Genomic DNA, 24,917 nt, shown 5'->3' with positions numbered 1-24,917 from the left:
ATTAAAAACTTGTTCCCAGCAGCCCCATGCGCCCTCCACGCTCGCCCACGCGCCCTAGAGCTCCTCCACGTGCCTGCACGCGCGAGAAGACACTGGCAGCGCGTGGCACGCGCTGCCACGCGCCATGTAGCGCTGGAACTAGCAGGCGCGTGGTCCACACGCGCCTGATTTATAAACATATTGTCTGGCGCGTGCAGTGCACGCGCCAGATGGCTGAACTTAAGCCTTTGACTGGCGCGTGGTCCTCACGCGCCAGCTTGTTGGCCAATGTTGGAGCGCCCTGTAGGCGCGTCCACACTAAATCCTCTCACGCCACTGATGCTGATCTGTTGGTTCTGTATCCTTTTGCATGGAATCTTGGTGCACCTCATTGCACCGGATCAGCAGCCTTACTCCGGTGACTGCACTTGCCGCTGACGGTACTCCGGTCGCCGGAAAATCGCCGTAACAATTCCAGAAATTAAATACAAAATTCCAGAAATTAAATTAAGCCTTAAAAAATCCCAGAAAATTCCTGAAGCCTAATTTAATCCTCTTGGACCTTCTTGAAGCTTCATAGTACCCTTTGATGAATATTACATGGCTTTAAATAAATTTACAATTTGAAATACAATGGGAAAAAATTAAATTACATCATTGAACTTTCAAACGGCTAAATCAAAGCCTTAATTACATTCAAATAACCTATAAGCTTCATCCATGGCCCAAACACACATCATCATCCATTCACAATTATACATACATCATCATGTATCAATATATATCAATATATTAATTCATACATCAACATACATCAATAAAAATATATATGAATATAATTTTGAATCCATGAATGATGATTTTCATAAAATCATGATCTCTAGTAATGAATCAAACCATGCTCTGATACCACTGTTGGGAAACGTGCAAGTTTTAAAAACTTTTCGAGGGATTTTGATTCATAGATCTTGATTCATCATATAGAGATAAGTTTTACGCAAAAATAAAGTATGATGTATCATTCAATTAATAGATTGAATACTTACATCAAAGGTCTGAGTAAACCTTTAAAACTTTCCTCTAAAGTGAATGTTCTCACTTATTGTAGATCCCTTAGCAAGATGCCTTCTCCTTGGATCTCCATCTTCTTGGTAATTGTTTTGCCTTTAGGAATCACTCATAAGCCTCCATGAATGACCTTGGAAAACTAGGCTTGTGGGAGCCTCCATTAGATGAGAACATAAACCCTAATTTTCTAGAGAGAGAAAATTTATTCCTTTTTCCTTCTCATCAATCCCACCTAAAATATACATAGACCATGTATATTTATAGGCAACATAAAGGTAAAGAAAAGGAAACAACTAATCCTTCTCAATCTCTAATTTACATGTCTCAAATCTAATATGATTCCAATATCAAGTTGGGCTATGAGTGAGAATTCATTGGGCCTATTATTTTATTGGCTACAATGAATTAATGATTGGCCCGGTCCATGGACCCAATTAAATTAATTCATAAATTAATTTCTACTCCACTAAAAGAAATTAATTGAACTCCAATTAAATAATAAATAACCTCTAAGTCAATGTTGCACTTTGACCCCTCTATGCATAATTAGTTATCGGATAAATAATGTCATCAATCCGACTACTTAATTAATATATTTATTTTGGTACCTTTGATTATTTCTGGCTCGATCACAATAAAACATTTGTTTGACAAAAATAATAATTTAATAAATAAATATATAATAAATCATTTTGTCTAAAATCATACGAAGGCCTTCGAATTTACTTTGTGATCAACCATAATCAATACAAAATAAATACAAGTAGCAATGATACAAATATTGAAAATATAACCCTCTAACTATTAATTAAATAACTACCCGAAGTGTCGGTCTAAGGATCCCGAAGAATCCGCCGAACAAATCAAAGTAATTATTAATTAATAAAAGAGTCTATACTTTTCTCATGCTTAAGAGTCAGATGCCATGACGGTGATAGGGAGTAATTGCATACGACGGCTCTCGCAATATATCTCAACCTAACGCGGATCCAGTTCAAGTCTTAATTAATTATGAGTCCATCCATAATTACCGATTATGAACAATTTATAATTACTATTTATATATCATGCATTGATTGCCATCACATACATATATATAAATATTTCTTGTAATTAAATGGACACTATCAATTTCATAGTGAATCGAAACATAATACATTGAATTCACCAATTGTATAAAACATAAATATTTCAGAAACGTCAGGAACATATGTCAATTAATTCAAACAGGAATTTGCTATACCAGGGCATATAAATCCCAACAGAAAGAAGATGGGTGGATGTAAGATTGGAAAGAAGAAACATATTTTCTTCATTTAGTAAAGAGGAGATAACGAGCGAAGAAAAAAGATGAGAATGAGTCATCATTTCTCCTTCACAAATTTTCTTCTCTACAATTATGGACTAAAGATATAAAGGAAGAAAGACAAGACTATTATAAATATTTTTAAATTACAAAATTTTTCTTTATTCTTTTCTCTTCCATCTAACCAAACAAAAAGAGGATATTTCGTTTATCTTTTCTTCTCTCCTTTCATCCAATAGAGAATTGTTGAAATGGAAAATTTTGGGAGAATATTAAAATATATTGGCCCGTTACACCGACTCTAAAATTCTTAAAAGGGAATAATGGAAATTGTTAGATCTACTATCTCTAAGACATAATAACATTGAACTATTTAATCCAAGTCTTAATAGTGAATTTACTTCAATTTGTACAAGTCCGAAAAGTTATATTTTTCTTTATCTTAATACTCTTTGCATTAAATAATTGAATATTTTCATGTTAACACTTACGGTTTGTTCAGTAGTTTTGATTGAGTATCAAGAACGAAATTTGAATTTTTACCCTTATCTGACATATTAATTTCTTCATTATTAAAATGGTGTGATCCTCGTGCTTAGGCTATGAATATCAAGAAATATAAGATAACAAAATTATAGTAATGTAACATTAAAGTACTTTTAACTTATTGTGAATCATTATTTTAGTAGATTAATTTATAATTAATTTTTTATTTGTCACTTTCAAAACTTCAATATTATTTTGTCCGTGAGTTTTAAAGTACTTGAGTTTACTATAAATTATTTAAGTTTTTTTGTGACAAATAAAAAATTTAAACTTGCCAAAATTTTTATAGTACATGAGTTTACACACACAAAGCAAAAAACATAAAAAAATAAAAAATCTCCAGCTTTATTGTGAGCTATTACAAAAGTCACGATAAAAAAACGACATCAGTATAAACTCGGTCAATCAATAAATTTCGTAAATACTATGATAAAAATAGAAATATAATAATTTGAAAATTAACCAGCGATAAACCATCATAGAATGAAATTGATGGACATAAAACACTGAAATAGTATTAATAAATAGGGGAAAAATCAGATAACCCCCCTCTATTATTTTTTTCCATCAAATTGCCCCCACTAAAATTAAACACCCCCCTCAACTATAAACCGTCATCACATTGCCCCCTTTTCCTTCAAACCCGTTAACCTGTCGTGAAATGACAACTATACCCCTCATAATATTATATGAAATTTAAATACAAAAGAAATGTATTATTTAGAGGCAACAAAATGCAGTCATATTACAAATGCTTGTAACTTCAAAATTTTACTGAAATAATTCATGATACTAGACAATAAATGCGCAAACAATGGTAGAGTTCACAGAAAATGACTTTCCATATATATCAACCTACAAATACAAGATTTAATGTTTCTTTATGATTTTCCTGATTTGAGCTTCTTCATGTTTCTGAAGATGATCGATGGACCACTGGCATTTACAGTCACGCCGGAGACGGTTAAATCGGTGAGGTTCGTCATCCAACCGAGCAAGACTCCGGTGAGCTTCTTAAGGCCATTGATGTAGGTGAAGTAGTGGAGATTGGAGGTGAGTTTGGAGGGGAAATGAATAAGTGAAATGGGGCAGTTGATGAACGTGAGATTGGTGAGGGTGGAGAGAGATTTGAGGGCAGTGATAGACATTTCGAGATCGTTAGAGCAGTTGGAGACCACCTTCATAATTCATTGTTATTGTGATGCACTCTCAGATTGTTCTGATCGGAAGGGACCACAAGGACATACAGATACTCATCTTCGAGTCCGCCAGTGCACATGAATTCCGAGTCGGTGACTTCGCAAGCATCGAATTAGTGGCTCTCAAGGTCGATTCTTCAGCGAAGCGTCAGCGATGTTCGCGACTGCATTCAGATTTCCAATGATTTGATGATCGCCGCGGTATAGGACGTCCTTCTATTGCTTGTGCACTAGAGAGAGGGAAGAGATACAATCATTAATATGGGTGAAAATAGGACAACTAATTGTTCAGGTGTCTTTGAAAATTTTAAGCAATTGGAATAGAAACTCATGGATATGGATGATCTCCCACCTCATGTCCTAATGTTCCCTTTACCTCTGCAAGGTCCAATAAACTCCATGCTCAAGCTCGCCGACCTCTTCTCCCTCACCGGCCTCCACATCATCTTCCTCCTCACCGACCACATCCATTCTCGCCTCCTCCGTCATACTAATATTCAATCCCATTTCAATCGCTGTCCCGGCTTTCGTTTCGAAACAATCTAGGATGGCCTTCCGCCAGAGCACTCCTACACCGGTGATCGCTGCATGGACTTGTTTGTGTCTTTGAGAGCTATAACCAAGCCTTTGTTCAACAAATTGCTAACTTCCGGTTGTTTGAAGTCCGATTCATGGCAACCGGTGATGTGTGTCATCGTAGATCCAAAAAAGGTCAAAATTTCTGAGATTAGCAAGACCTCTATGAGGAGTATGTGAAGCACAGTCATAGTCCAATAAGCAGCTCTTCTTCCTTCGAATCCCAGTACTCTGAAATCATCAAGAAAAATAATATTCCACAAAAGGAGCTAATTCCAATTGAAAATTTACAAGAGATCATTGTTATTGTCTATGCAATTTATGAGGTTGCTCTGATTTTGGATTTTTTCATATCAGGTTTATAAGCAATCTATTGTTGTATGACACATAAGCTCAAGACTTTCACCATTTCATAAGTCAATTCATTTCCTTAATACCCTTAATACGTCACCTCTGTGCATGGTTGGTTTCCAGATTCTATGGATTTTGCCGGAGCACCCCGCACCGGTGACCGCTACATGGACTTGTTTGTGTCTTTGAGAAGATATATACAGTACACAACTATTGGGAAACGTGCTAGTTTTAAAAACTTTTTGAGGGATTTTGATTCATAGATCTTGATTCATCACATAGAGACAAGTTTTATGCAAAAATAAAATATGATGTATCATTCAATTAATGGATTGAATACTTACATCAAAGGTCTGAGTAAACCTTTAAATCTTTCCTCTAAAGTGAATGTTCTCACTTATTGTAGATCCCTTAGCAAGATGCCTTCACCTTGGATCCCCATCTTCTTGGTAATTGTTTTGCCTTTAGGAATCACTCATATGCCTCCTTGAATGACCTTGGAAAATTAGGCTTGTGGGAGCCTCCATTAGATGAGAACACTAACCCTAATTTTCTAGAGAGAGAATATTTATTCCTTTTTCCTTCTCATAAAAATCATCCCCCAAAATATACATAGACCATGTATATTTATAGGCAACATAAAGGTAAAGAAAAGGAAACAACGAATCCTTCTCCATCTCTAATTTACATGTCTCAAATCTAATATGATTCCAATATTAAGTTGGGTTATGAGTGAGAATCCATTGGGCCTATTATTTTATTGGCTACAATGAATTAATAATTGGCCTGGTCCATGGACCCAATTCAATTAATTCATAATTAATTTCTACTCCACTAAAAGAAATTAATTGAACTCCAATTAAATAATAAATAACCTCTAAGTCAATATTACACTTTGACCCCTCTATGTATAATTAGTTATCGGATAAATAAAGCCATCAATCCCACTACTTAATTAATATATTTATTTTGGTACCTTTGATTATTTCTGGCTCGATCACAACAAAACATTTGTTTGACAAAAATAATAATTTAAATAAATAAATATATAATAAATCATTTTGTCTAAAAACATACGAAAGCCTTCGAATTTACTTTGTGATCAACCATAATTAATACAAAATAAATACAAGTAGCAATGATGTAAATATTGAAAATATAACCCTCTAACTATTAATTACATAACTACCCAAAGTGTTGGTCTAAGAATCCCGAAGAATCCGCCGAACAAATCAAAGTAATGATTAATTAATAAAAGAGTCTATAATTTTCTCATGCTTAAGAGTCAAATGGCATGACGATGATAAGGAACAATTGCATACGACGACTCTCGCAATATATCTCAACCTAACGCGGATCCAGTTCAAGTCTTAATTAATTATGAGTCCATCCATAATTACCGACTATAAACAATTTATAATTACTATTTATATATTATGCATTGATTGCCATCACTTACATATATATATAAATATTTCTTGTAATCACAGGGACACTATCAATTTCATAGTGAATCGAAATATAATACATTGAATTCACTAATTATATAAATCATAGATATTTCAGATATGTCAGGAACATATGTCACTATAATCCAGATAGGAATTTGCTATGCCAGGGCATATAAATCCCAACAACAACACACTCACATATATAATATAACACAGAAGAGGATAGGGAATGGGTATTTTAAAGAATTTTTTTTTTTTTGATAAGCGCGTGTTGGTCACGCGCTACTATTCAAACGCCAGGTTAACGGGTTTGAACGGAAAGGGGGCAATGTGATGACGGTTTATAGTTGAGGGGGGTGTTTAATTTTAGTGGGGGCAATTTGATAGAAAAAAATAGTAGAGGGGGGTTATTTGATTTTTCCCCTAATAAATATAATAATGTACATTGAATATATTTCAAGATTGAATTGAAGCTATATATTAAACACCGGAATAGCCGGTGACCACACCCAAGTGATTTTAATGTAACATGATCAATCAAATGGGAAAGAGTGTCTCAATATATTGATGGACACGGGAGTATTTAAACCACGAAAGATCATACGAACAACAAACTGGTTGGGGTGTTACAACATCAAGCTTCTTGAAGATATTATTCTTTATGTTGCAGGAGATGATCATATTGGTGCCAACAAATAGCACCAAAAACACATGATCTGCTTCATCATCATGAATTAAACTAAGCACAGAGAACTCGTCAGGGACAATCCTCTCTTGCAATGAAAGATCAATTATCATCGGTTTAAGGTCAACCCGGTACTTCAATGACCACTTAGAGTAATCACTTTCCATCTCAGAGATGTGAACAACATTAAATCTGGTATGATCAAAGATATGAATGTACTCAGTAACATGCAAATGACCTCTAGACTCCCCAAAATGCCGAAATTCAAATGTAGCCCGATATGGTGGAGATGGCATTTGGCACAAATTTTCTTGATCAACATCAAAGTATATGGAAGTTCCTTCTGAGCGAAAGGAAATCCAATGGATGGAGCCATTACAATAGACTCCATTATCAAAGTCCAATTCTATTGCTGAGAAAGGATCGCCAGAGGGTCTCCACATATTAGTTTCTGACGAATAAATATGAATTTGATAGAAGTAGCATGACGATCTCTCAAGCAAAACAACTTTGTAGTGAAGTGATTTCGAATGATCAGAAGCCAAATTTACAATGTCAGTATGGGGAAAAGGCCAGGGAGGAGTAAAGAATTGCTTGGAAGTAGGATTGTAAATGTGATAAGATTTGGAATTATTAGTTAACCAACAGATCAGTAGAAAACCATTACAAGAGTCTATGATTGTAGTATAGGTCTCGGGAAAAAGAGCTAAAAACTTCTTTTTTTCATGACAAAGAATTCTCGCAATGCTATTAGGAAGACTCGCTAGAGACTTGTTTTCTTTGCGATTCATTACGCCATTACTATGACCAGAGGAGTTAATGAGGGAAAGGTATTTGATTCCAGTTCGGTATCTAGAGGTGAAGAAAAGACCAGAGATTTTGGGACGCTGGGATTGTCGCTGTTGTTGTTGCCAAAGGAGGAAAGAGAATCGACGACAAGAGATGAGAGAGAGCCATGTTTTAGAGACAGACTTGAATCGAATGAGGGATTTCACTGGCAGACGTTGAAGGATCTCCACAATCAGGTGTTCATTCCCGCCGATGATTTCAGCGGCCACGATGGAGATTTGGCCCGCCTGTCCCAGCAAATCCATTCAACTACTTCTCTCAACGCTTGTTGAATCCCTAGAAAGGAGTTTAGTTAAGTAGAAAAATATATTTTATCTAACTTTGAACTTGCGCCACTCTTTGGATTCAAATCTTACAAATTTCAATCGGAGTTTTGTTGGACAGTATTCAATAATTGTACTCATGAGGAACGAAATCCTAATAAAACTCGGTAAAGAGAAAAAACTGAAATATATAAAGTAAAATAAAATATATGAGTGGGGTACACTCGTTTGAAACATTGTGTTTGTGGTGTGAATGCATTAACGTGTACAATAACTCGTCTATGGCTTGCAAAGGAAGCCTGGTTTTTAAGCTATAAATACCTCATGATCCTCGTGACTTAAAGATCATATAGTATGAAAAATAAATTAAAATTTTCCTCTATCTGTTTCGTAAAACTGTCAGTTCATCCTCTCTTTATATATATATTTTGTAATATTTATAATGCGTTATCCGCACAAGTCTTTGTCAATTGAGAGAAAAATTCTAATTTTTCTTTTCGGGTCAGAAAGTTATTTATTTATATTAGTTAAATAAATTACATCTGCCAATTGAAAAGAAATTGTTGGGGAATTTGCACCCAAATATAAAAGACATTAAAACAATAACATATTAAATTTTATTCATACACAAGTCATACAATTTAAACATATAATAATATAAAATCAACACTTTCATTGAAATGAATAATACATCAATTTGAATAACATGTACATAATAATTTATCATAGTGTTAAGAGTGTTTCTCGAGTTCATCATAGTGCTTTATTTGAGGTGAAGAAAATTTCAGTTGAGGTGGAGCTATGAAGAGTTTGAGGTGGAGCTTGATAAGCGCTGAATATTGTATATTCGAGCTCCTAATCATGCGTATGTTAAGACCTTAAGTAGTACTTCTATCCGATTTTAGATTTATTTTAGTTTATGTTGCTATTGTAGGTACTTTCCCAAAGAAAAGGATAAATCTGGGATTCTAAGACTAAAAGACTTATATCGAAGCTTACAGAGTTGTTCCCGATCATCTGAAGTAGGCTTGAAGTAAAAAAGGTGATTTTGGAGAAGCTCAAATGCAAAATCTCGAGCACAAGTTCCTTAGCTCGAGCACAAAGTTAATTGAGGCAAAAAAAGCAACCAAGGCCAAAAGGCTCTAGCAAAGGTATTCCTTCTCGAGCAGAGATTCAAGGTGCTCGATCCTTTGCAAAAGGGCTTAAGCATAAACTCTCTCGGAATATGAAAAGACGCCTTGAAAGTTCCACGTTTCCAAAGCTTGAGCAAAGATCAAAAGGCTCGAGCACAACCCAAAAGGCTCAAGCACAAGTCAAAAGGCTCGAGCACCCAAGCCAAGGTGATCGAGCACCCTGAAAAAGAAGTCCCAAAATATTCTAAGTGTTAATGAAAAAGAGCTTTGGAAATAAAGTGGAGAAAAGGAACTAAGTATGGAATTCTTGCTCGAGCACAAGTCAAAAGGCTCAAGCACCAGCTAAAAAGCTCGAGCAGAAGCTTCTCTACTCGAGCTTTTCCTGTTAAGTCAAATTTCTAAGTTGCGGGATTAATTCTAATTAAGGCCTATTTCGTCCAAACGAGCCCAGGTGACTCCAGAAGACCTAAAGTTCATCCAATCCTTGTTAGAAGTCAGTTACTTCTATAAAAGCATGCACAAGGCCACAGAAAAGATCTCTGAAGCATTAAAGGTGAAGATCCTCAGAAGAGAAGTGCAGTCCATGATGATAAAGTCCACAACAACACAAATGATATCTTGTATCATCATGAGTAGCTAAATTCCCTCTTACGGCATTAATGTAACCCGAATCCAATTACTATAGTTTGATTGTTTTATAGTTTAGGATTTTAACTATTTATGTATTTTGATTGCATAATTTTGAGCAATTGATTTAGATGTTCTAAGCAATTGGAATTTTAATGAAATATATTAGTTTTTGAGACATTAGTACATTGTCTTAGATTTAATTCTTCTTAAATTATATTCAACCTATTCTTAGTGTACGAGATTGGCGGCTAAGGGCTTCTCGGATAATAAGAATAGAGATCATGTAATGGTGTTCAAACGTTTTTTGTGAATGAATATTTTCATAGTCTTTGCTTAGGGAAGCTGAGTTATACTACAACATTAATTAGAAGTAGGTAGGTAGATAATTCGTGGCAACCGAAGATAGGTTATTATTAACTGAAATTCATAAAACTTCTTTCTTTAAATCTAAATTAAAAGAATGTTATTGAGTTTAATTCCATATTATACATAAGTGCTGAAATCCCAAGGTTGAACAGTTGACCATAGTATGAGGTTCGTGGTGAAGTCAATTTCTAAGATCTTGTCTCTCTGGTCTCAGTCCTCTCTCTGGTCTCAGTCCTTTATTTAGTTTAATTTTGTTTATGTTATTGAATGAAAAAACATCAAACAAATCTTTCTCTAAATTAAAATAGTATTAATTGAAGGCTTGCTAAACCACCATAGTCCTTGAGGTTCGACACCATCTAAGTAGCCTTATCTTGCAAATGATTTATTCTATTGCGAGTGGTATTTTATAATTGAAATATTTACGACACATTAATTTTTGGCGCCATTGTAGGGGACTTTGTAACAGTTTTGTTGAGTTCGAGATTAGTTCTACTTTAATTTATAATTTTAGGATTTTTTGATATCTCATCTTATTCTTTTTCTTTTCAAGTGCAGGAATCTAGTAACGAGGACAAAGACACTTAAGGAACAGAAGCTTCGGTTTTAGGACCTTTGTGAGTTCTTGTTGGTTAATTTCTTTACTTGAAAATTTTCTTTTTGTTACTGCTTTCACCATTGGACATAGTGCATGTTAGGTCGCCGTTCCTTGTTATAACCAACACTTGAATACAACCCTGAACTAGAGAAGACTCCTAGGCAAATTAGAAAACCTAAACAGAATTCTAACTTGATAGGAGAATCCTCTAGGATAGATATGGCTACTGATGGTGATAATATTTTGAGAGCACGCGTGCCACCTACACCTGCCCCCATACCACTGAGGGTTCATTACATGCCTACTTCATATACGTCCCCTTCGTGCTTCCAATTTCAGACACTAATACAACCTACTTTGAGATCAAGCCTGCTATGATCCAAATGCTTCCTTCATTCCATGGGTTTGCAACTGAAGATCTTTATAAGCACTTAGATGTGTTTCTGGAATTGTGTTCAACTACCAAGTTGTCCACTCTTTCAGATGATTCGTTTGGGATGCAACTTTTCCAAGTTGTCCACCCTCTCAAGGAAAAAGCAAGAACTTGGTTGCACTCCCTACCAATTAATTCCATAAGTACACGGGACATGTTGCAGTAGGAGTTCTTGAAAAAGTACTACACTATGGGTAAAACCACACAAATGAGAAGAGAGATCATGCAGTTTACCCAAATCCTGGGTGAACAACTTCATGATTCGTGGGAGAGATATAATGATCTTTTGAGAAAGTGTCCACACCATGATATTGCTAAATGTCATTTGGTGTAGATCTTCTATGATGGATTATCTTATCCACATAGGAATATGGTTGATGCTTCTAGTAATGAAGTTTTCCTTCATAAGAGTGTAATTGACGCATGGGAACTGTTTAAGGCCCTAAGTGAAAACTCTGTATAATATGTTTGTTCCTCTAGGACTAGGTCTGCTCCAAGTATCCACAAGGATGAAAATCTATATGAAGTTGAGAAATCTAGAGAGTTAGCCACTCAAATAGAAGCGTTGAACTAAAGGTTCGACCAAGTTTTATCATCTAGCTATGTTCCTGTTGCTTCTCAGCATGCTTTTTTACTAAAATAAGTGTGCTTAATCTATACTAATCCATGGTATCTTGCTGATACATGTCCTATGATGGGACAACCTTATGAAATTTCTCAAGAGCATGCCAATTCTGCATTCTCTAGAACAGGGTATAATCCATACTCTAGTACCTGTAATCATGGCTGGAAAGATCTGATGAGCGCTGAAAAGTGCATATTTAAACCCCTTAAACTTGAGTATTCTAGGACCTTATCCTATCTTATTTTCCCGTTTTAGTCTAATTTCATATTATTTCTGTACACACAAATTTTGTAAGTCTGCAAATACGAAAGAAAATAGGGGCAAATATAATATTTTATTAATTGATAATGATGGAGTACAATCCTTTGTAATATTCTTTACAAAAAGAAAGGTCCTCTGATTCGATGTCCTTTCTGGTTGGTTGGATCCAATGGTTGTACAAGCTTGATCTTGAATCACCGTGGAATTTGGATGAAGAACGACACAACTTTGGATGTGCTTGTTGTTGATTACCGTGGAATTTGATGAAGAACGGCACGTCTTTGAATGTGCTTGATGTTCTTCGCTTTTGGGTTTGGATTCTGAATTTGTGTCTCTGATTTCTGAGTCTTTGGATTTCTGGATTTCTAAATTCTGAATTTGTGTACCCCCTCATTCTTCCTTCAGGCCTCTATTTATAGGTTTCTTGGATTAATAGGATAATGACACGTGTCATCTCTTGATAAGGATAAAATCATAACTGGGCCGGGCCAGTTATATTATGATAATTATCCTTAAAAATAATTATTCCAAATATATTTTATTAAGAATAATTATCTTTATTTAATCATCTGGGCTGGACTAATTAAATAATTTAAGTGGACCAAGCTTGGGCCAGTTAAATAACTTAATTAAAGATTAAACCCATATTTAATGGATCAATTTGTCAAAACCAAAGCCCACTAAAATTTTAATGTCTACAAATTGCCCCCACTTCGAGTCCCAAGTTTGACAAGACTGATCTCCTTTTTCAAGTGGGACTTGAAGTATCCAACTTGATCATTGAATTTGTAAAGTTTTTTTTTTTTTTTTTTTTTTTCACTTTCCTATCCAACTTTGGATTGTAAGATTTCCTCTTTCGCTTTTCTATCCAACTTTGGATTGTAACATAGGATTGGAAGGTTTCCTCTTTCACTTTTCTATCCAACTTTGGGTTGGAATTTTACTTTCCCATTTGAACTGAATTATACAAATCCCAGTACAAATAAGAGATATTTTGTTGTCTATATATACTTATCCATGCTATAGGATTAGACATCAATTCCAAAGCCTCAAACTTGAATTGCACATGATAGATTAATCTCAGCAATACTTGTTGGTAAGCTCCTTCCTTTTGTTTCTTTATTGTCACGAATTCTTCTTCCATTGTTTCTGACATACATGTTTATTTGAATAAAAGCTCTTGATTAAAAATAAAAAATAAAAAAATAAAATTAATAAAATTAATCATTCATAATGACTATTCACGCTCCCAACAGTATTTTTTCTTTGTTTTCTTTCCTTTCATAATTGTAGGCATGTAATCACCTCTTTATATATATATATATATAAATATATAATCAACAAACAAACATGTACTGCCGTTATCATGACCAATTTGATGTGCCCTTATCATGACCAATCTGATGTGCCCTTATCATGAAATATAAATCTCTTAATCACATAACATGTACTGCCAAACAAGCACTACTCTTCCATCCGGTTTATGGATTATTTATCTCCTCACATAGGCTGTAACATATTTTGTTCACATCACGGTATCGTTAGCTTGCATTGAAATTTCAAAACATGCTCTATTCCTTGAATGGACGGTTTTTTCTTTTTCTTTTTTTTCTTTTTTTTTTCTATGCATTTTTTTCTTTCCCTCTTTTTTTTCTCTACTTTATTTATTTATTTTTATATTTATTATTTTCTAGTTGTTCCTTTGGAATGCATCTAGTCCGTCAGGACCCATTATTCCGTTCGAACACATCTAGTCCGTCAGGACCTATTATTCCTTTGGAACACATTTAATCCGTAAAGACCCATTGTTCCTTTGGAACGCATCTAGTCCGTAAGGACCCATTGTTCCTTTGGAACGCAACTAGTCCGTAAGAACTCATTGTTCCTTTGGAACGCAACTAGTCCGTAAGGATCTATTGTTCTTTTGGAACGTAACTAGTTCGTAAGGACCCATTATTCCTTTAGAACGCAACTAGTCCGTAAGGACCAATTATTCCTTTGGAACGCATCTAGTCCGTAAGGACCCATTGTTCCTTTGGAACGCATCCAATCCGTAAGGACCCACTGTTCCTTTGGAACGCAACTAGTCCGTAAGGACCCATTGTTTATTTGGAACGCAACTAGTCTTGTAAGGACCCATTGTTCCTTTGAAACGCAACTAGTCCATAAAGACCCGTTGTTCATTTGGAACGCAACTAGTTCGTAAGGACCCATTGTTCCATTGGAACAAACAATCTTCCATGCATGCCAATCCACATTTTTTATTTTTTATTTTTTATTTTATTTTATTTATTTTTATTTTTATTTTTATTTTTTTCAAGTGCTAACCTTTTTTCTTTTTTTTTTCAAGGGGTGCTATGTGATACCCCTCGATTCTAGAGTCACGGGTGATCAAGTCCGAGCATAGATCCGAGGGATACCAACCAATTAATATTTAACCGAACACATAATACAAAATGAATTTAATAAATAAAAGTTTAAAAGTTGAAAAGAATACTAAGCATAATTCTTGAAATTAAAATACTTGAGATCCAATTATCCAAAACCTTCTTAAAAAGAATTCTTCAATAATTTTACAACTCGGGAATCCATCTCTAGTGGACCCTTAATAATAATCCCAAACTGAATGTAATTAAATAACTGAAGATAAAATCCAAATCTAACATAAAGAATAAAGTCCTACATCGTCGGTAGAATGGAAGATCGTCTCTGCTTAGCCCGAACAAGCCCTAGATTGGAAACGCCCGTCACTTAAAAAATAATAAGTGGGTCAGGCCCACTAGTAAGTTCTATACTACTACTACCCAAGCAGAGACCCGATACGCATGTACATCCTAACCAATCCAACAATAACTAATAGTCCGTAGATATAAATATATATAATCACACTACAAGACTCTCACTGGACTACAAGACTCTCACTGGACTACAAGCCCGTCTCAACCTGACTAGTAGGCACCATGCAAAATGCACTTGAGGTGGGAATGACTACCTAGACCTAGTAGGGTACACATCTAACCATCATAGCCAGCTATGCATCCCAATGCATATATGCTCCCTAACCAACGACTCTGAGACTCAGGCTCATATCATGGCACTATAAAAATATATTTAAAATGCATTCCAAACTAATGTGTCACTCAACTGTTTAGTGATCTGACACAAAATACAGGTAGGACTTAACTTTTGTAGTTAATCTATCCCTTAATCCAGAGTAGGCAGGACTTAGCGTTTTTGAGCTAATCACCCTAGTATGTCACCGTCCCATACCGGTGCATACAAGCCATCCATCCAGTGTTGATAATAAAATGATAGTAAACATATCAATATCAACATATCCAATACAGGTATAACAAGAATGTATAAATAACATGTTTGTTCAATACTACCAGTATATGATTCACTACAATTTAAAATGCAGAGATATAACAACAACCATTCTATATCCCACAATAAGCATAATAATATCAATAACAGAATTAACATGCTTACTTGTAATTACTCCATAACATCCCATAAGTTGATACAAACAATGCTTTGTAAACTAGTTTCTTATTAAGCATTAACTAAATTTATATTAGTTGACATGCTTAATTCCATACCACTATTACATGATTTAAATATAAAATTCCTAATTCAATTGCTAAATTTAAAAATAAGCAACTTGAATTATCTGTAACAAAATCGTCACACTAACTTTCTTAAGTGTTCCCGACCGTTCCTACCTATGCATAACAGAGAGTTATCATACCTGACATGCTTATTTTTTTTGTAACACTGTGACAGGATTTAAACCTCAAATCCCTTAAATCAATTGCTAATTAAATATGAGTAACTTAAATCATTCACCTCCCAACTAATATAGCAACTTTCTGAGGAGTCTCCTACTATGTTCTACCTTTGCTTCCTAGGATTTATTCTGTGTTACCATAACTTCTGAGATGTTAATATGAGTTTAATCACTATTGAGCAACCCCAGAACAACCCCTAAATAAATATGGAATTCTTAAAATCCAACCACAGTAGCCTAGACACACGCAGAAAACCAAAAACTAGAAGGAGCATGAAGGGAGCCCCTCCACACATGATGGAGCCGGCTCCAAACATGTTGGAGCCGCCTCCAACCTTCTTTAAGCCGGCTCCATGATTTCATGGAGCCGCCTCTTCTTTCTCCTCACTTCCTGATTGCTTGTTTTGTCTCTGGTGATCTCCATTGTTTCCGTTCCTCTTTGTTACAGCCTCTGACGTTTTTAATTATGTTTTGACTGATTAAACCAAGTCCTAGGGTGATCCAGAGTTAATTAAATTCCTTCATCATAAATAAAATTCAATTAGAACAAGAATTTAGCAAAAAGAATTTACAAACGATTAGTATTCACATAAAGGAAGATATAGTGTTTTGAAACAAATAATCGTGCAACCAAATTAATTTAACTTTAATTAATCCTGGGACTGAATTATGGATGCAAAGAACATAGCCAAAGAGATAGAGTTAGTTATAGAACTTGCCTATGAGATTCGGTTCAAAAGTCTCAGCGTCTTTCTCCTAGGTTTTCTGGAAATCCTTCAGTTTTGTCCCAGACTTCTCTATACGTTTCTTACTTCCAATATGCAGTGAATAGGGTTCTAAAACCCTAAGCAGACACTCATTACATATATTTATAGGTTTACAGGTTTACACCAAAACCCTAATTTAATTCAAACCCTACACTAATCCTTAGTCGGCCCATAGAAAGCCTAATTAATGTTTTACTATGTCGGCTACATACGTGACGTCTAAAAACCTACTTTAACAAAAACCCATTTAACTTAATGAAAGTAATATAACCATGCAATTAAAATAATTAATCAATTAACAATTACAAAACCATTTAATTAAACCCAAAAATGGAAGTCACAGTTTAATTAATAAAACAACCAAATAACACAAGTCATTTAAATAATGCACAATTAATAAATTAAAACGCAATTCAACAATTAAATAAATTCCAGGACTATCGCTTTTAAAATTAGGGGTATTACATTCTTCCTCCCTAACAAAAGGAATTCCGTCCTCAGAATTCGCTCTTACCTTCTTCCCATAATTTAGGAAACTGCGAGCGAATGACATCCTCCCGTTCCCAAGTAGACTCAGCGTCATTGTGATGACTCCACTGAACACGAACTAAAGGGATAACCTTGTTACGAAGAATCTGAGCCCGGAGGTCGACAATACGACACGGCGGCTCCAAATAAGGTGCATCTGGCTACAACTCAATCTCCCTAACATCGATATGCTGATCCTCATCCCGCAGAAATTTCCGCAACATGGAAACATGGAATATGTTGTGTACACGATCCAAATTATCTGGAAGTGCCAACCGATAAGCAACAGCTCCAACTCGATCTGTAATCATAAATGGATCGACAAATCATGGAGACAACTTCCCCTTTCTTCCCAAAGCGCATTACACCCTTCATAAGCGACACTTTGAGTAGTACCTGATCCCCAACCTGAAACTCCAACGCACGTGTGCGACGATCAGCATAGCTCTTCTGCCGACTCTGAGCAGTGTGCATGCGCTCTGTGATAAGAGCGATCTTCTCAGAAGTATCCTTGATGAACTCAGGACCCAAGAATCTGTTCTCACCAACCTCCATCCAACAAACAGGCGATCGACACGGGCGGCCGTATAACACCTCAAACGGTGCCATCCCAATAGTCTTCTGAAAACTATTGTTATATGCAAACTCCACAAGTGGCAAATAATCCTCCCAGTAGCCTTTGAAATCAAGAACATACGATCGAAGCATATCTTCCATGATCTGATTAACCCTCTCAGTTTGTCCATCAGTCTGAGTATGATAAGCAGTACTAAGGTGTAATTCTGTACCTAAAGCCTACTGAAAACTCTTCTAAAAGCCTAACACAAAGCTTGAATCCCTGTCCGAGATAATAGACAATGGAATGCCATGCAACTTCACAATCTCGGAAATGTAAAGTCTCGCCAACTGCTCCGGAGTGAAGTCAGTGCGAATGGGCAAGAAATGAGTTGATTTCGTCAATCTGTCCACTATGACCCAAATGGAATTGTGATCCTTAAAAGAATTTGGCAATCCTTCCATAAAAACTATAGAAATGCCCTCCCATTTCCACTCCGGTATCGACAGCGGCTGTAAAGCTCCTGGCGGCCTCTGGTGATCAATCTTAACCGTCTGACAAGTACTACATCGTAAGACAAATAGAGCAATGTCCCGCTTCATACCTGCCCACCAAAACTGCCACTTTATATCCTGATACATCTTGTCATCTCCTGGATGAATAGAGAACTCAGAGTAGTGAGTCTTAGTCATCACATCCTTCCTTAAATCATCAGCAAAAGGTACCACTAACCGTCTTTTGTATCTCAAACCTCCATCAGCCCCAACGTAGTTGAATGGAACCTCTCTGGAAGCTATCTCTGCAATTTTGTCAATGTACTGCTGATTTGTGAGTTATGCCTTCAAAACCTTGTGAATAATGGAAGGTGTAACTACCATACAAAGCTATGAAAGCATCCGACAACTCATCCACCATCTTCAAAGCATTCCACTAAGTAGTGAATAGAGCAGAAAGACTACCGACAGGTCGGCGACTGAGTGCATCCGCCACCACACTCGCTTTCCCTGGATGGTACTGTATAGAAAAAAAATGATAGTCTTTCACAAACTCCAACCACCTGCGCTGTCTTATATTCAGCTCCCGCTGAGAGAACAAGTACTGCAGACTCTTGTGATCACTAAATAATCTGAAGGACTCACCCAACAAATAATGCCTCCAAATTCGTAAGGCAAAGACCACAGCTGCTAACTCCAAATCATGCATTGGATAATTAAGCTCATGAGGCTTAAGCTTCCAAGATCTACACGAAATCAGTCACTCCTCCTGCATCAAAACATATCCAAGACCCTACAACGAAGCATCCGTGTAGACCAGATATTCTATCTCGCTCTGTGGGTTAGACAAAACTGGTGCAGAAGTCAACTTAGTCTTCAGCTCATCAAAAGTTTTCTGATAATGTTCATCCCACACGAATCGTACACCCTTCTTAGTCACTTAAGTGGGTGCTCCCGCTATCTTTAAGAACCCCTGGATGAACCTCCTGTAATATCCTGCCAAACTGAGGAAACTCCGAATCTTAGTAGGCGAAGTAGGCTGTCCCCATTCAACCACCGCTGAAACCTTGGCCGGATCCACCGCTATTCCCCTTTTTGACACCATTTGACACATAAACTTCACCTCCCACTGCCAAAATTCATACTTCTCGAACTTGGCATACAACTGGTGTTCACGAAGCGTCTACAAGACTATCCGAAGATGTCTAGCATGATCATCCTCAGACCTAGAATAGATCAAAATATCATCAATGAAAACAATGACAAACTGATCCAAATAAGCTTCAAAGACCTGTTCATTAAATCCATAAAAATTGCTGGTGCATTAGTCAACCAGAACGGCATCACCCGAAACTCATAAGATCTATATCGAGTGAGAAACGTTGTCCTCGAAACATCCTGCTCCCGAACCCGAAGTTGATGATATCCAAACCGCAGATCAATCTTAGAGAAATAGGTAGCTCCCTTTAATAGATCAAACAAGTCATCAATCCTGGGCAAAGAATACTTGTTACGAATCGTAACCTTGTTCAACTCCCTATAATCAATACACAAGCGGAGCGAACCATCCTTCTTCTTCACAAATAAAACCGGTGCTCCCCAGGGTGAAGTACTCCTGTGAATGAAACCCTGGCTGAGTAGCTGTTGAATTTGATCCCTCAGCTCGGGCATCTCCACTGGTGCCATCCTATACAGTGTCCTAGCAATAGGCGTAGTGCCTGGAGCTAAGTCGATCACAAAGTCGATCTCGCGACTAGGCGGCAACCCTGAAATCTCCTGAAAAACATCCGAGAAGTCCTGTACAATTTGTATGCGATCCAATGATACAGTAACCTCCTTCTCCGTTTCCTCCTCCACATGAAACAAATAAGTGCTAGTGGCCCCATTAGGACGTGGCATAGCAATGACATACTTATCCTGACTAGGTATGGTGAACACAATATACCTCTCAAAACAATAAACTTGGGCATGGTAATGCGATAACCAATCCATCTCAAGTAACTCGTCAAATAGGTGCACGTCCAGGACCACTAGATTGGTTAGAAATCTGAGTCTACCAATATCTAGTGTCACAGGTAAATCACTCCTGAGTAAAATGGCAACATTGCCTAAAGGTGTAGGAATTCCGTGAGATCTATCAACATACCTGTGTCTACTAAACTGTCAAAACTAAATATGCTAAAACTACGTAGAGCTAAACACATAAGGTATGCACAAAACTTCGAAATCTACTTATATTTAGAGTATTGCCCTAACCTGAGAGTCCTGCCTTTGATTTCTAACTTACCATATTGATTTACACAAATTCTTTCCTAAACTCCTTGGTAATCGTCCTGTCTCAACACCATGTACGTAGAAACAAATATCTGTTTGCCTGTTCAAACCCCAATCACTCCACTGTGATAATCATCTATTATCGCAACATACCCATCCCAATCAAGTCTAATAAAACCACATGTGTATAAATCACAAAAATGCTATCACAAAACATAATAAAGATAACCAAAACCGTTAGTTCACTTTATAAAGAACTTTTCCAAACCATAACTATCAAACAAAAATCGTAAGATATTCTTTAACATACAACTAGTGTATGTATTTAAATCCATACTACACTTTTATTAAAATCTCCTCTGCAACTAATAACCAAAAATCACTCTTAAAAGAGTCATCGTCCTTGTGGTTCGGTACCCTCCTGCTGGGACGGCCCGATATCTCCTCGTCTAGGACACTGCCTAGAAGTGTGACCGTACTCTCCACAAGTATAGCAAGTACCCCTAAAAGTACCAAACGGCCTCCTCTGTTGGTTAGGCCATAATTGATCCCGTTCTGCCTGTGGTACTCCATTCTGCTGTCTCTAGGCTAACTCAAGACATTGGTTGGATATATGCCCATCTTCTCCACAGCCAAAACAATGAACTTTAACCACATTCTACACCACTAGTACTGCTTCAAGTGTTTGTTGAACATGTAGCTGACTTTGAAGTGCCGCTGCTACACCAGCAGCTACAACCTGAGTAATAATGTACACTAGCTGAGGAGAATACTCTGGATCCGTGCCCTGATTATAGGCCTGATGCTGAGACTCCTGAGTATGTTGAACTTCCTCATGCTCTATCTCTAACTGACCATCTTCTTCCTGAAACCTAGGCACTTGTTGCACCTCCTCCATTTGCTGACGCTGTAGGCATTCCTGTTGCCTACGTGCAGCTCTCCTCTGTTGCCTGTTCCCTTGCAAGTTCCGTCCCCTCCTAGCGTTAACCATCTGTTAACACGGAATGAATAGACATCAATACCCTTTCTAAATGAACCGTAAGGAATACAATGAATCCTAAACTTAAGCTCTAATCAAGAGAAAACGCTACGCGGAAGACTTAATATGAAACATCCTAGAGACACTTGAACCTGGAGTGCTCTGATACCAACTTTGATACCCCTCGATTTTAGAGCCACGGGTGATAAAGTTCGAGCACAGATCCGAGGGATACCAACCAATTAATATTTAACCGAACACATAATACAAAATGAATTTAATAAATAAAAGTTTAAAAGCTGAAAAGAATACTAAGCATAATCCTTGAAATTAAAATACTTGAGATCCATTTATCCAAAACCTTCTCAAAAAGAATTCTTCAATAATTTTACAACTCGGAATCCATCTCTAGTGGACCCCTAATAACAATCCCAAACTGAATGTAATTAAATAACTGAAGATAAAATCCAAATCTAACATAAAGAATAAAGTCCTACAACGTCGGTAGAATGGAAGATCGTCTCTGCTCAGCCCGAACAAGCCCTAGATTGGAAACGCCCGTCACCTGAAAAATGATAAGTGGGTCAGGCCCACTAGCAAGTTCTATACTACTACTACCCAAGCAGAGACCCGATATGCATGTACATCCTAACCAATCCAATAATAACTAATAGTCCGTAGATATAAATATATATAATCACACTACAGGACTCTCGCTGGACTGCAAGCCCGTCTCAACCTAACTAGTAGGCACCATCCAAAACGTACCTGAGGTGGGCATGACTACCCAGACCTAGCAGGGTACACATCTAACCATCATAGCCAGCTATGTATCCCAATGCTTATACGCTCCTTAGCAAACGAATCTGAGACTCAGGCTCATATCATGGCACCATAAAAATATATTTAAAATCCATTCCAAACCAATGTGTCACTCAACTATTTAGTGATCTGACACAAAATACAGGTAGCACTTAACTTTTGTAGTTAATCCATCCCTTAATCCAGAGTAGTTAGGACTTAGCGTTTTTTAGCTAATCCCCTTAGTATGTCACCGTCCCATACCGGTGCATACAAGCCATCCATCCAATGTTGATTATAAAATGACAGTAAACATAACAATATCAACATATCTGATATAGGTATAACAAGAATGTATAAATAACATGTTTGTTCAATACTACCAGTATATGATTCACTACAATTTAAAACGCAGAGATATAACAACAACCATTCTGTATTCCATAATAAGCATAATAATATCAATAATAGAATTAACATGCTTACTTGTAATTACTCCACAACATCCCATAAGTTGATACAAACAATGCTTTGCAAACTAGTTTCTTAATAAGCATTAACTGAATTTATATTAGTTGACATGCTTAATTCCATACCATTGTTACATGATTTAAATATAAAATTCCTAATTGAATTGCTAAATTTAAAAATAAGCAACTTGAATTGTCTGTAACAAAATCGTCACACTAACTTTCTTAAGTGTTCCCGACCGTTCCTACCTATGCATAACAGAGAGTTATCATACCTGACATGCTTATTTTTTCATAACACTGTGACAGGATTTAAACCTCAAATCCCTTAAATCAATTGCTAATTAAATATGAGCAACTTGAATCATTCATCTCCCAACCAATATAGCAACTTTCTGAGGAATCTCCTACTATGTTCTACCTTTGCTTCCTAGGATTTATTCTGTGTTACCATAACTTTTGAGATGTTAATATGAGTTTAATCACCACTGAACAACCCCAGAATAACCCCTAAATAAATCTGGAATTCTTAAAATCGAACCACAGTAGCCCAGACACACGCAGAAAACCAAAAACTGGAAGGAGCATGAAGGGAGCCGCCTCCAACCAAGTTGGAGCCGGCTCCAAACATGATGGAGCCAGCTCTAAACATGATGGAGCCGGCTCTAAACATGTTAGAGCCGCCTCCAACCTTCTTTGAGCTGGCTCCATGATTTCATGGAAACGCCTCTTCTTTCCCCTTTCCTCCTGATTGCTTGTTTTGTCTCCGGTGATCTCTATTGTTTCTGTTCCTCTCTGTTACAGCCTCTAATGTTTTTAATTATGTTTTGACTGATTAAACCAAGTCCTAGGGTGATCCAGAGTTAATTAAATTCATTCATCATTAATCAAATTCAATTAGAACAAGAATTTAGCAAAACGAATTTACTAACGATTAGCATTCACATAAAGGAAGACTTACTGTTTTGAAACAAATAATCGTGTAACCAAATTAATTTAACTTTAATTCATCCTGGGATTGAATTATGGATGCAAAGAATACAGGCCAAAGAGATAGAGTTAGTTATAGAACTTGCCTGTGAGATTCGGTTCAAAAATCTCAGCGTCTTTCTCCTAAGTTTTCCGGAAATCCTTCAGTTTTGTCCCAGACTTCTCTATACGTTTCTTGCTTCTAGTATGCCGTGAATAGGGTTCTAAAACCCTAGGTAGATGCTCATTACATATATTTATAGGTTTACAGGTTTACACCAAAACCCTAATTTAATTCAAACCCTACACTAATCCTTAGTCGGCCCATAGAAAACCTAATTAATGTTTAATTATGTCGGCTACATACGTGACGTCTAAAAACCTACTTTAACAAAAACCCATTTAACTTAATGAAAGTAATATAACCATGCAATTAAAATAATTAATCAATTAACAATTACAAAACCATTTAATTAAACCCAAAAATAGAAGTCACAGTTTAATTAATAAAATAACCAAATAACACAATTCATTTAAATAATGCATAACCAAATAACACAATTCATTTAAATAATGCAAAATTAACAAATTAAAACGTAATTCAATAATTAAATAAATTCTAGGACTATCCCTTTTAAAATTAGGGGTTTTACATGCTAGTCAACCATGGTGTTTTTCAAGAGTTTCAAACCTCATACTATCACCATTTTGGTGCGAGAGAACAACACCATAGAGAAAGGAATTACTTTGGATGTCAGAACTCTCTTGTTGGCCGCTTTGCACTGAAGCCGCTTCACTCTGATCCTCCATACCATTATTTACTAGAATAGTCCCATATATCTTCTTGTGAGCTCTCCAATCTTGGCTATAATCAGAATAAGGAGATAAGTTTGATTTCAAATGTTCTAAGTTTACGCTCTGCACTTCATGAACCAATAAAGGCGCCAGAACAGTTTTCACTTTTGGGTTA

The 24,917-nt window shown here is 36.4% G+C and overlaps 1 protein-coding gene across 1 annotated transcript; it reads right to left on the bottom strand.

The window, feature by feature from the left end:
* Positions 1-4,470: 4,470 nt before the first annotated feature.
* On the bottom strand, positions 4,471-8,255 carry LOC132309127 (F-box protein At5g07610-like). The gene is made up of 3 exons (XM_059807475.1): positions 7,092-8,255; positions 4,836-4,905; positions 4,471-4,682 (listed from the first exon to the last, which is right to left on the bottom strand). Exons 1-3 carry the CDS (start codon positions 8,253-8,255, stop codon positions 4,471-4,473), a joined length of 1,446 nt encoding a protein of 481 aa, XP_059663458.1.
* Between the last annotated feature and the right edge of the window lie 16,662 nt (positions 8,256-24,917).

The sequence above is a fragment of the Cornus florida genome, unplaced genomic scaffold (genome assembly GCF_030987335.1).
Source record: "Cornus florida cultivar Cherokee Brave unplaced genomic scaffold, ASM3098733v1 CherokeeBrave_3.0.0_Hap2_Chr05, whole genome shotgun sequence".
NCBI classification, from domain to species: Eukaryota; Viridiplantae; Streptophyta; class Magnoliopsida; order Cornales; family Cornaceae; genus Cornus; species Cornus florida.
The sequence above is the reverse complement of the archived record's forward strand: the minus strand, read 5'-3'. Positions and strand labels throughout refer to the sequence as shown.